The sequence below is a fragment of the Pteropus medius genome, unplaced genomic scaffold (assembly GCF_902729225.1).
Source record: "Pteropus medius unplaced genomic scaffold, Ma_sr-lr_union100, whole genome shotgun sequence".
Taxonomy (NCBI): domain Eukaryota; kingdom Metazoa; phylum Chordata; class Mammalia; order Chiroptera; family Pteropodidae; genus Pteropus; species Pteropus medius.
In genome coordinates this window covers 1,096,931-1,109,909 of record NW_024349225.1, presented here as the reverse complement: position 1 = coordinate 1,109,909, position 12,979 = coordinate 1,096,931, and the positions used below count along the sequence as shown (strand labels likewise).

Sequence of the window (12,979 nt, the reverse complement as noted above, 5' to 3'; positions counted from 1 at the left end):
AGGGAAAAGAAGTATTAAACAGACCTTTATAGATGGGATGGAGGGCTATAGCTATTTTCGGTTTTGATGGCTATGATGAGGTCCCATCTTGCAGCTACCCCTACCTGTAACTCCTAAGAAACACCTACTGTGTTAAGGAAAAGGATTCCTACTTTAACAAGGTTTTTCAAGTCTCTAGAGCAGGGCCTAAGGTCTACAAACACTCCACTTTCCTCTACCACTAGACCATAGATGAGATTCAAGGTCGTGGTGGTTAAGGTGGGGAATCCAAGAAGCCTGAAATAAACAAAATATTGTATATATTTCCTGAGATGATGCATTGCTTTAATCAGATTTTCTGAGATCCATGTATAATCTCCCTAAAATGAAATACAAATACTCTTAGAAATTATTTCCTTGCCTTTTAATAAAAGGAATATTCATAATCAAGGTTTAAAATGAATTGATTCAGTATTTCCAGAAATACTTTATTCAGAAACAATTTTAAATTGATTTTCTTTCTGAAATACACTATAATACTCTAGTAAAGTAAAAACAATGGGTTTACAAAACATACATTACATGATCCCACTGACGGGAAAATAAAAGATGATGCTCAAAATTTTAAGAGAAGTTTCCTCAGGCTGGAGATTTTTATTTTCTGTCTTTGTAATATTTTTTTTTACTCGTTTTTAACAATGAGTCTATATAAGTTTTTATAAGAATAATTAAGCCATTATAAAAGGAATAGAGTGGTTAAGAATATGACATTTCTCATTGCATAGTCTTTAAATGAAGTTTATTTTAGAAAACCATGAAAACCGAGACTCACTCATGACTCACTGCAAAGTATTGTATCCTAAAATAGTAATTCCTATTCCACAGAAGCTCCTTTTCTAGATCTTAAAAAAAAAAAAAGAAAGAAAAAGAAAAAAGCAGTTCTCAAAATATGTTATGTATAAGGTCCTCCAGGTGGTCCAAATTAAAAACAGCATATCAAGATATATAAAATACCAAATCAGTGCCTGAGTATCTGGTAGCTGGTAAAAGTTGGGTTATTTTTACCTTTCCTCCATGAATGACTGAAACTTCCTATGAAGGAAATATGATTGAAAATTAAATGCACCTTAGCTTAAAAGCACTTCATTGTTATATTTGCTACTTTATTTCCGCTTTGGATTTAGATTTAAACTGGTTCATTCACTAGAAGCGCAAATGTATGTTAAAAACTACTTTAAAGAGATGTCATATTATCTAATTTCAGTTTTTCTGGAGGTTTTAGCAGGAGAATAAAATCAGTAAAGTGACACATGCATTAGCCTAATTGACTTTTATATCCAAGTCTCAGTTATCTTGCCCCAATTTATTTTCCTTACTTGAATAATGATCAGAAAGGCAGTCCTTATGCTAACATGGCCACAGTTAAGTTCCCCCCCCCCCGAAAACTGTGTACATAGCTTGTGTAAGAGGAACTGAAATATACCCATCATTTCCAACAGAGGCAAAAATAAGTAATCGGTTCGTGATATTCCATAATTCCTCAAAACCACTAATTCCAGATTATAAACTGAGTAGCTACTCCAAATTATAAATCTAGCTCTGACACAAATTTGCCAAATGATTAAAAGTTCACTTCGTCTTGTTTCTTAGTACTCATTCAGAAAACAAATGTTCTCCAATAAGTTTATATTACTTAAAAAGGGGAAGAACAGTACTAAAAGAGACTCCAAAGAAGATCAATGAAGCATTTTTATATCAGAAGAATTTAAAAAATAAAGATTCCCTGCTTTAAAGGTCTTAGAAAAACCTATGTTCAATACCAGCCTACCTGCCCAGTACCTAAAAGAAATCAGTATCTTGGTAGGCTTTCAATTACAAATGTTTCTCCTTTGTAATGTTAGAAAAAAAAAAAAAGTGCTAATTTTGCTTTAGCGCAGACAATACACATCTGTAGTTTAATATTAAAGAGGAAGAATCAATAATCAATTGAGAAGATACTGAGCAATAAATTACCTTTACAAAAAGGTAAAACCTGTTTTGGTTTTCATCAACAAAATGCTAACTTTGGGGCTATATGTGAACATTACTCAGTTATAAATGATTATAAAATTGTGAATGACATAAAATGGTAGTTTTTAAAAAATCAATTTAATAGCTTTTGCTTCATTATTTCATTCAACATACATTATAACCAAGCACTGATTACCTAAATGCTGTGAAGATATGGATTTCAGGTTTTTCCTGCCTTAACTTAAAGGCAGAAAACAACTAAGTAACTTTAACCTTACTCATGCACTTGTCCCAATATATTTTGTGATCCCTCTCCCACATTTATCTGGTGTACACAGAAATTCCACTGAACCGAGAATACATAATCCCAATTAGACCAGAAGACCAAGGGACCACCATCCCAAACTATGGACATTTTCTAATAAACAAACTTGAAAATCTTGTAATTAATGTTTAGAAGTAACACATCCAAAAATCGATTTGATATTTATACCTAGGTTTCCAAAATACAACTGAATTTTCCCTCTGTATCTCATTCCTTCTCTAATTTTTTCCTTCTCAGAGGTGGCAGACCTATCTACCCAGTGGTCCAAGCTAAAACACCTGGGAATCGTCCTAGATTATTATCTTTCTCCGTTTCCCCGCAAACAATTCATTAACAAGTCCTATATAAGATATATTTCAAATACATCTCCTCTCCATCTCTACTGCTACCACGCTAGCCTAAGCCACATCACGTCTCACCTAGCCTATTAAAATAACTGGTCCCCCTCCTAAAAATCTTGTTCTGTCACAATCTATTCTCCATACAGCAGCTAGAGTGATGTATTTTTTATTGTCAAATTTCCTGAAAGAGATGTCCATACTTGCTGACTTGGCTTTCACAATTTCCATTCACACCACACCATACAGAAATTTCAAGTCTATCAATCCTCTAAAATGCCTCTCAAGTCACCAATGTTGCCTGAAGACTACCAAACCCATGGAAACTCAGTTCTTATCTGACTTGTCAACAGCTCCTTTCACTGTTACTAGCTCCCCACATCACCCCATTTTAAAAGATTCTCTTCTCATGACTGCCCCATCTCTCCTGTCTGCCTCTGCCACCAACTCAAGCTGTCTCTCTTGCCTCATGGTTACTCCTTTTCCTTTGATCATTAACTAAATGATAGTATTCCTTGCCCTCTTCTCATTATATACATTTTTAGTGGGCAGTTGCTTTTAATGACACCTTTAATCTAAAGACTCCCAAATTATCCCTAGCACAGGTCCTTCTACTTAGCTCCAGACCCAAGTATCTAACTTCTTACTAGACAGCTTCACTTCAGTTTCCCACAGGCACTTCAACATGTCCAACAAAGAACCATTAATTTTCTCCCAAATCCGATCTTCCTCTCAATAAAATTGCTATTGTACCTCTTGCTGCAATAAGTTAGAAATGAATGTATCACCATTGATTCTTCCTTCTCACCAAGTCCTGTGATACCACCCCATCCCCATATAGACAAGGCCACCTTCATCTCTTATGTGGATTAATGTGCCAGCATCCTAACTAGTGTTCCTCACTCCCACCTCTACATATGCTTTCACACTGATGTCAGGAATGAATGCAGTATGTGGCATCTAGACTATGACCTAGCTCCTAATTCTTGCTCCAGTCTCTTCTCTAGCCAGTTCTCTATTATAATATTCTCCAGCAAAGCCACAGAGACTGCTGGCAGTTCCCAAAATATGCTGTTCACTTACCTCTGGGACTACACATACTGTCTTGTAGTGGACTTCCTAGACAGAATCTGTCTTGGCCTAACACCTCTGGCCTTTTATGTACCAGTTTACCTGTCACTTTCTCCAGGACACTTTCTCTGATCTCTACACACACCAAAGCTGAGTTGGTCCCTCACATGCTCCCCTAGCCTCTTACTGCTTACTCTTATGATAGCATTTATCACATTAAACTGCCTGCTTACATGTCTATATTCCCCATCAAGCTAGAAACTCCTAAAGACATTTAATTTCAAAAGAAAAAGCATTCATCGTTTTGCTCCCTTTACTAAGTCTACAATGGTTCACCTAAATTTTATGCACTATGGACACAAAAGATAAGTAAATATTTCTGTACTAGATTTTGGAAGCAAAGTATGTATCTAGTTTCACAGAAGGCAAACAAAATCTTTTTCCTCTGGCCAATTAAAAGAATGGTAGTGCAAGGTTTTTTAAAAAAAAAAAACATATACATATTCCTATAGAAGTTATAGATTATTTTACTTATGACTTTAACAGATGTTTATCTTCAGAAAAGTCTGAAAAATTATGTTAAAAAACACCCAGTTTACAACCAAAACTGTCTCACCTTTTTCACTTCATCAATTTAGAGGCATGGGATTAACAATGAGTTCAAATAATCATCAACTTCTGGTAATAGCTAAAATTCTAGAATAACCTTTACCAATCAGTGTGAATCAAAGGTAAAACCAATTAAACAGAAAATGTATAATTCTGAAACTGTATTTAAGATTTGGTGTTCCTGAACTACAAGTTCTAAGTCCAGTCATTAAAAAAATTCTCGTTTTAGACATAAACATCTTTTTAGCTATTGTCCATGCAGTTTGTTCATTAAGCAAAATCTGAGAGTATGAAAGAGCTTAAAAACCTCAGTCTTTCCTCCCTACCTTAAAGAAAGCTTCGCAAAGGAAATGTCAAGACAGTTATTTATCTAGAACAAGAGTGAAACTGATTACCAATGGAGAATAATCTAGAGTGATTTCTGTGGTCCCATTCGGCACTGGAAGGCTCAACTAACTATAACATCACACTAAGGTTATAGTAGGTGCAATTAGCATCACGATTCCAGTAGGAGGAGTGTGTTCCCAAGAAATTCTTTGCCTTCAGGATGGAAGTTAGAAATAAGTTCTCTGAATTTTACCACGCAAGCCTATCATACTCAGCAAACTACCTCCAACTTCCCCGCTCCAAAATCATTAGGTTTCTTTAGGAAATCTAAATTAAAATTGCAGGATTTCTAAAATTCATCATTACTCTCTCCAAATGTTCAGATAAACAAATTCCTTCAGGGAAGAGTTCAAAAAGATACACATAAAAAGTAGGTTTGAAACTGCTTATTACTCAATATCCTGCTCAGACAAGTAGAGTTTATTTTGTATAAACTTGGCCTGTCATGTAAAACTCTTTCAGCAAAGCTTTTAGGTTCCCTGTTACATAATAATGTACTAATATTATATATTTAAAATCTGCTCCTTTCATCTCCTTCAAGGACATCCTTATAAAGACTGCACCTCAAATTTAGAAATTACTACAAACTAATTAAGTCAGTTTATTCAATGTGTATATACACATGTCCACATCTGGAAGTCAATCTAGTACTATTATTTTTCCACACAAACCTTACACAATACCTTTCCTACCAAGAACTCAATCAATGTTACATGTCACTTACACCAGTCATTTGCAAGCACAAAATACAAGAGCAAACGATTCTGTCTTAAACCTACATTTGCTCTTTACTATTGTAGTATTAAAAATGCAGAATTTATTTACATTAATATCTTGAACCAGATTTAGGCAGAAATATATTAAAACAACAAACAAAACAGAAGAGAACCAATCTGCAGTTAGCATCGAACATCACTGAAAGAAGTACAATCAATAACTGAGCGAGGGGAGGGGTAGTCGAGAGAGGACCAGAAGACAACCAACAGGTAATTTCTTCATTAAAAAAAGTGATTCTATCTACATGAACACAACTTATTATGCACAGAATACAGTGTTTAGTACCATAATGGGCTGTGAAAACAGATGACTTCTGCTTTAACAAAAACTTTACCATTTTATTCTAGAGAGAACATATCACTAACAACTGAACACTAACTCCAACAAATCAACAAATACAAGAATTATTTAAATTGGTTAGTAGAAAGGCCAAAGACAAAATAGGGATATGGAATATAAGTGGCTCCAGGTCCTTGCTGCCATAACTTCAATAAAAAGCTGTGGTCAAGATTAAGATGATAGTGAAAATATTCTGGAGAAAAACATTTCTTGTAATAAATAAATATAAGGCATGATCAAAAATACAGTTAAGTTCAAGAATAGTTCATTTAATACTTAATAGTCAACATAAACAGTTGTAATAATAGTTCTAAATCTTCAAGAAGCAAAACAATGCTTTGAGCATATAGCAAATATCAGTTTTATACTCCAAAGTGGTTGGAATCATCACATTACCCTGAATGGGATTAAAATTAGGCAAACTTCTATCCTATGTTCTCCTTTTACTTCGCAGCTCAGCAACAGCTCCAAAAATCAAAAAGACCACCTAGTATCAAATGATAATGGTTGAGTTTTATGATAACTACAGCAAAATCCAATAGATAGAATCATCTCATCATACCTAAACCACCAGAATCTTGGACAGCACTATCCCCTTCAGGAAAGCAGCTGATTAGCCACAGGGGGCAGCAAAGTTAAGAGAGAGAGTTAGAAGTAAATAGCGGGAGGTGAAGTGAGGGCAGGAAATGTTAATAGGCTGGGTAATGAGCCATGAGTATCAGAGAGAAAAGGGCAAAGTCTCAATTAATGAATTAAATCAATAGACAGATAATGCTAAACTAGTGATTCTCAACACTGGCTGCACAATAGAATCACTCCATGAGCTTTTAAAAATACAAATGCCTGGATCCTACCTTAGATCAATTAATTTAGACTCTTTTGAGGGGGGGAGCCAGGCATTTGATATTTTTTATAAGGCTCTCCAAGTGTACAGCCAGAGTTGAGAACCAGCGTGCTCAACCCATAAAAATAAAAAGTAAGCTAGTCTCTATCCCCAGCTTTTTACAATTTAAAAAGTTTAAAAAATAAAGCACAAAAATCTATTTTCCAAATGTATTCTTTTTGTTGATAAACCTGTCTCTGTCATCCAAAGAGGAACAATAACTCATTATGGACTAATTCATCTTTGATTTTATCAAGGGAAAATGTTATTCTTACAAGTAAAAATTAAGTTCAAAAGGATGTTAAATAGCCCGGTGAATCATCAGTGATGCAGGTAGACAACTCAAGTTCACTATTTACAGGTGGGGCTCTATCTCAATGATCACATTATTTTATTGGATTATCACTTTATTCAATCAGACACTTCCTATAACATCCAAAATTCGATCAAAGATTAGAGGAAGTCATAAAATTGGGGGGTGGGGGAGGGGATTTGACCTTAAATAGGAATTCTGAAGATGCTCAATTGAAAAAATAGAAAAATTTTTTCCTTCATGTGAGGGCCAGCAATGAACCCTATAATTTATCAATTTCTCTAAGAAGCATATCTTGGAAAAGTTTTAAAATTGAAAAATAATTCCTCCAGAAGAAACAACATTACTTCTAGAAAGTAGTCCTAAAATGACTAACATTTTCTTAACATATTCAGAAAAGAGAATTTCAACTCTCCTTTAGCGCCATCTCATTTACGAAAGAGGATCTGAGGTTTAGACGGAATGACATTAACACTGAGAAGATCTACAAACCTTAGAAGTTGAGTAGTGTTTCTCTCACCCAACAAAAGTTAAGAGTTTTGAAACTTTGGATTATGTCAGTGTTCTTGTTCCAGTTACCCTAAAAGACCACATACCTCAAGATAAAAAAAAAATTTTTTTTCCCTTAAGCTAAGCAAGGCTCTTCAAATCAACACCATTACTGGCCTCCGTATTTCCAGTGGAACCCAGTCTCTAAGAAAACACCAACAAAGAATCTGAGTGATACTTGGGAAGTTCTTCACCTCATCTGAAGGGGGCTTCAGTAAATAACAGAACAGTTTCATTGTTCTGTTACTTACTGGCTATCTCCTTTGAAAAATGCAATTTCTACACAATAAATTCTATATTGTGTAGAAATTGGTAAGAACTTCTAACTACAGCTTTTAATACATGAAAGAGTATGACTACCCTATTTCCACTTCCACACTTAAATTGAAAAATATTACAGCTTCACATCGCTTCACACAAACCATATCTGAAAACATTATAAATGAAATTATACTTTAAGAACACTAGGAAAGTTTACTATTTATATGAATCTTTCATTTAAAAAAATATTTTTAATCTGGATTTTCAAACATCAAAGAGAATGGAAGCTAACATTCTCTGGCTGCCTATTTCTATGCACTTTAATTACATTATTTCACTTAATCCCCACAATCCTAGGGAGATAGAAGGTATTATCCCCATTTTACAGATAAGGAAGACAACTCAGAAAAATTAAAAATTTGTCTTTGACCAAGGATTGACCCCAATGATCCAACTCTATCATACTATGTCAAATTTTCATAAAGTAGGTTAACAGCAAAAATACTGAAATCTTTTGATGCGTAGCAGCGTCAGCTGTGTAACACCATTCAGACAAATAATCACAGGCCTGAAACTAAGCTGTTTAAGCATCAACTTTCTCATGCATAAAATGGGAATAATATTAGTCTTGCAATTACTGGGATGACCCAATGAAATATGTTTGTAAAAATACAGTGAGCTGTGGACTATCACACAATAGTAGGTGTGAAACAGTGGTATGAAAAAGCAAGGGATATCAGGGATTAGGAATTATACACCTTCACCTCTGGACTGTTTCACTTGTTATGAGCAACACTGTTTTCATAGTAAAGAATAAAGTGTAAAATAATTTGTAAATGCTACATATTATATAAATGTTAAAGCATCTACAACTTTACCAAACCAATCCTTCAGAGACTTAAAATAGGTTAAACAGATTGAAAAACTGCCTACTGTGAATAAGATTTTTTTTTTTTAAAGTTTCCTAACTCTTGGTTATCAGAAGTTTAAGGTAGAAAAATTAAGTCCTATACTAACAAAAATTTAAATACAGAAAAGGTGATTGATAAGATGCTCCTACTTTTGTTTTCTAGAACCTTGTTTTCAGAGGTGCTTATAAAATTAACATAAGAAATTTCTGGGAAATAGATTTTTGTACTTTTTTAAACTTAACTTTTTAACTTGTAAAAAGCTGGGGACAGAGACTAACTTATTTTTATTTTTATGGGTTTAGCACGCTGGTTCTCAAACCTGGCTATGCACTTGGAGAGCTTTATAAGAATATCAAATGCCTGGATCCCACTCTCAAGAGAGTCTAAATTAATTGGTCTAAGGAAGGATCCAGGCATTTGTATTATTAAGACACTAAAAAAGTGTTTTGAAAAAAAATTAAGCTATACAATTATGACATTAATTTTCAAGACCCACATAACAGTTTCTCATTTTTAAAAACTTCTATTAACAAGGCTTCTTTATTAAATACTTTCTATAACAAAACAGAATTTACTCTGAACATTTTCGCCATTAAAATCCTACAACCCACTTACTGAAAGAAAGATTTTGCACAAATAAACTTCTTATGGATGAAAAAGTTGGATTATTTTGTTAATCCTTACCCATAGCATGCTTTGAGAAAAACAGCGGGCACCTTTCCAGTTTAGATCCATGTGGACAAAGTGTAACATAAGCAGATTGGTATAAACACTTGAAAGATCTTGGATGCCCACAGATATCTGAATCACTCCACAGTAAGATTGTATTTCAGAGCAGGAAGAAAAATTCTGTTTCATACACATACTAAAGGACTTTCCACTGGTTTCTGTTAAGGCCGCAAATGGAAAAAACTACTACCGACAGAAAAAGCACACAACACTGGTATCAAGTACACTGCCAAAGTACCAAGTGAAGGAACTGAATTTTTTTTTTTTTTAATCACTTTTCAAGCATTTTGGCATCTGGAGTAATAGTAGTTTTTCCTATTAGTGAGTAATACGAATAAGGATCATTTTCCTCAATTAAATTTGCAAAAATTTATCTTGAAAACATAACATTCCTTATAAAATTATATTTTTCATGTAAGATAGATAGAACTAATCTAAAGCTCCACTTTTCTTTTTTCTCTACTAGTGACTAAAACACTAAATAAAACATTCAATGGTACCTTCAACTTGTTGAGTTATATACCACATAACTTAGATGATTACTGACTGCAAATTTTTGCCAGGCTTTTAAAAACAAAATGCATTAAAGCTGCATCTCCTGGCTTGAAACAACCATGTTTAATAGTCAATTATTTGTATTAAATAAAAGTATTAATAAGGACAATACCAAGGAACCACAATACCTACTGAAAAGCAAATTAAATAAATGAAAAACAACAGCACCAAACCTTCAAATCATAAATATAATTTGACAATTTAATGAAAAAAAATATAAAAATAACTATGATGTTGTAATTACGTTTAAAATTTTAAATCCATGAATAGCAAGTTAATGTTCTAACAGGTAAGATGATATTCTTTTATAGCTATGACATCACTCAAGAATTAAAGTCTTGGCAATGCCTACCACTGTGGTTTACCATTGATTACAATACATACATTTTAACACTTTTTATGTGCTAAAATGCAAATGATAAATGCAATAACTCTGGCTACACATATCTTAACTAAAATCTTTAAAAAGCCAGTTTGATTCTGGCTATGGGATGTTCTTGATTTAGAAGCACCCCAAGAGGCAGGGCCATGTAGGGTCTGAATGGGGTTCCAGAGCTATTGAAGGTCAACTGTGATTTGATCTGGGGTTTTCTTTAGACTCCTAGCCAAACTAAGGCTGGATTCATAGGCCCAAAGACAAATCAGAAAGACTGGCTTGAAGAGGATGAAATGGATAGAAAATTCTGAACATTTATCTATTTTAGTATAAACCTTTAATTTCCTAGCCTTGCAAAACAGATAATCTAGATTTCTATTAGGTTTCTGTGGTCGAAAAACTGTTTTAAATGTCTAGGAGCATTATCATCTTGTTCCGTGATGATTTTGATCTCATGAAAAACAGACATTAAAAGGTAGTAATTCACAAAGAATTACCTAGAACACCAGGAAACAATTTTTAAAAAAAAATCCTTTAAACTTAGTGGGAAAAGTGAGTCAAAAGGAGCACCAAGTACTCATGCAAGGCATTAGGCACGGATACCAATTTCAAGTACTATACAAACCTACAAAGTCCCTGGAATCACTGCTTGGCGAACTAAGTTCTCATTCCATTGCAAACTAACACTACCTACTCCTCTATACGTCTCCAAATTTACCGTGTGTATTTTCTCAAACCACGTATTTTAAGTCTTTCCAATCTCTGGGCCAAAGAATAATATTTAAACCTAACGGCCCAGTTAGGAAAGCACTACACTGATCAGGTTGTTAGGCTTTTTCTTTATACATAAATCTAAAGGCCAAGTAACTCTTAACCACTGTTTTTGCATTAGGATTCTGGTCTGTATGACTCTTAAGAACAATGGAAGGGAGTTGAGGAGAAGGTGGGTGCGGATACCTATAACTGGAAAAGTAAAGGACTAGCTAAGACTGTCGGAAAAGAGCGGGTAGGTCTCAGGAAACTGAAGGTGGGAAGGGAAGACAGGTTAAAGCAATATGAAAAAGACAAGCCTGGGGGAAGAGGGAAGAACTATTTCGCGGGACGCACGAGGAACGTTCCAATCGCACGGGCAGGTGAGCGAGCGCACAGGTGGGTAAGGTGGTTGTCCTCCACTCAGATGGAAAGAGTTAAGGGGAATCAGGAGAAGAAGAAAAGCAGCAAGACTCTTAATTTAAAACCTGTTGGAATCAAGGGCGGAGGCGGCGCCAAGGCATCTTGAAGAACGCGACTCGCACTACGAGCCCCAGCTAGGCAAAAAAAGAGCCCCAGGAGGAAATGGCTCTGCGGGCGCGTGGTGAGCCCCTGCGCTCGCTGCCCCAGCTGCGCCCTCGGAGGTTACCTTTGAGCTGGGGCAAGGGGTGCAGCTCCGCCTGGCTGCCCTGGCTGCGGAATTGCGACGAGCCCTGGGAGCGCTTCTGCCTCTGCGCCTTGCGCACCGATTTCCGGGTGAAGCCGTCCACTTTCTCCGAGGCCGAGATGGCGGCGCTGGCAGCCCCCGGCGGCGGCGACGACGACGACATCTCCGCGGCCCTGGCGCTTGGCAGCTCCCGCTGCTGCTTGCACAAAACGGGCAGCGGCAGGAGGAGGAGGCAGGGGAGAGGCGCCGAGCGCTCGCGCCCCTCCGCCCCGTCCCCCGGGCCACACCACCCTCCTGCTCCCGGGCACCGCCGACCTTCTCGCCGCCCGCCAACGCCTCACGGCAGCATCTCAGTGCCGGAGGTTCCTGGTCCCCGCTGCGCGGCGGGCTCCCGGAGGCAAGGGCGGGGGCGGAGGGGGGTGAAGAAGTTGTTGACTCCGGGCGCCGAGGGCGGGTGGAAGGGAGCCTGAAGTTTAGACAACTGGGGCGAAGGCGCTGGGGCGCGGACGCCGAGCGCGCCTCTCGTCCCTTCAGCCCAGGTCGCCAGCCGGCCGGCCGGCCAGCACCTCACTGGCCGCTGCCAGCGCAGCCCTCCCTGCTTGGAGTCTCCTCCCGAGATAGAGCCATCGCGGGTCCCCTTCGAGCCGCCGCCACCGCCGCGGTGCTCGCTATTCTGTCAGCGCCGGCCCCTCATCTCCCGGGGCGGTGACCCGCCGCCCCGCTCTGGGCGCGCACACACGCGCCCCTTACTGTGCGGAGGGGTCCGCGCCCCCTCCCCCACGCGCCCTTCCGCCGTCCACGGAGGAGCCCCGTGAGCGTCCGCTACAACTTGAGAAGGTGGTGGGCACGCGCAAGTCGGGAATGTGTGTGCGTGCGCGCGCCGGGGCGTGCGGCCCGGGGGAGGGGCCTCGCGGGGGGTGGGGAGGGAGGAGATTGACAACTTCCGCGGGGTCCCGCCAGCCTCTCGGAGGCTCGAGAGGGAGCAGGGAGTGGGAAGGCATGCCAGCTCCCTCAGCCAATCGCATGGCTAAGCGGCAGGAACGCGGTGAGGCATGGTCTCCTAGACGGTGTTTGAAACTGGGAGGTAAGGCAGAAAAATGGGGCGTGGTTGTGTGACGGACTTCGGTCACAACCAATCGTAAGCGAATAC

At 38.1% G+C, this 12,979-nt stretch overlaps 1 protein-coding gene across 2 annotated transcripts in view; it reads right to left on the bottom strand.

Moving 5' to 3' along the window:
- PPP2R5A (protein phosphatase 2 regulatory subunit B'alpha) overlaps window positions 1-12,697 on the bottom strand; it is a 64,926-nt gene extending 52,229 nt beyond the window's left edge. For both annotated transcript variants that reach the window (XM_039881152.1, XM_039881153.1), the window contains exon 1: window positions 11,812-12,697. In XM_039881152.1, coding sequence (XP_039737086.1) covers window positions 11,812-11,992 — 181 coding nt within the window. In that variant the 5' untranslated portion in view covers window positions 11,993-12,697. The remainder of the gene's footprint in view (window positions 1-11,811) is intronic.
- Window positions 12,698-12,979: the final 282 nt, after the last annotated feature.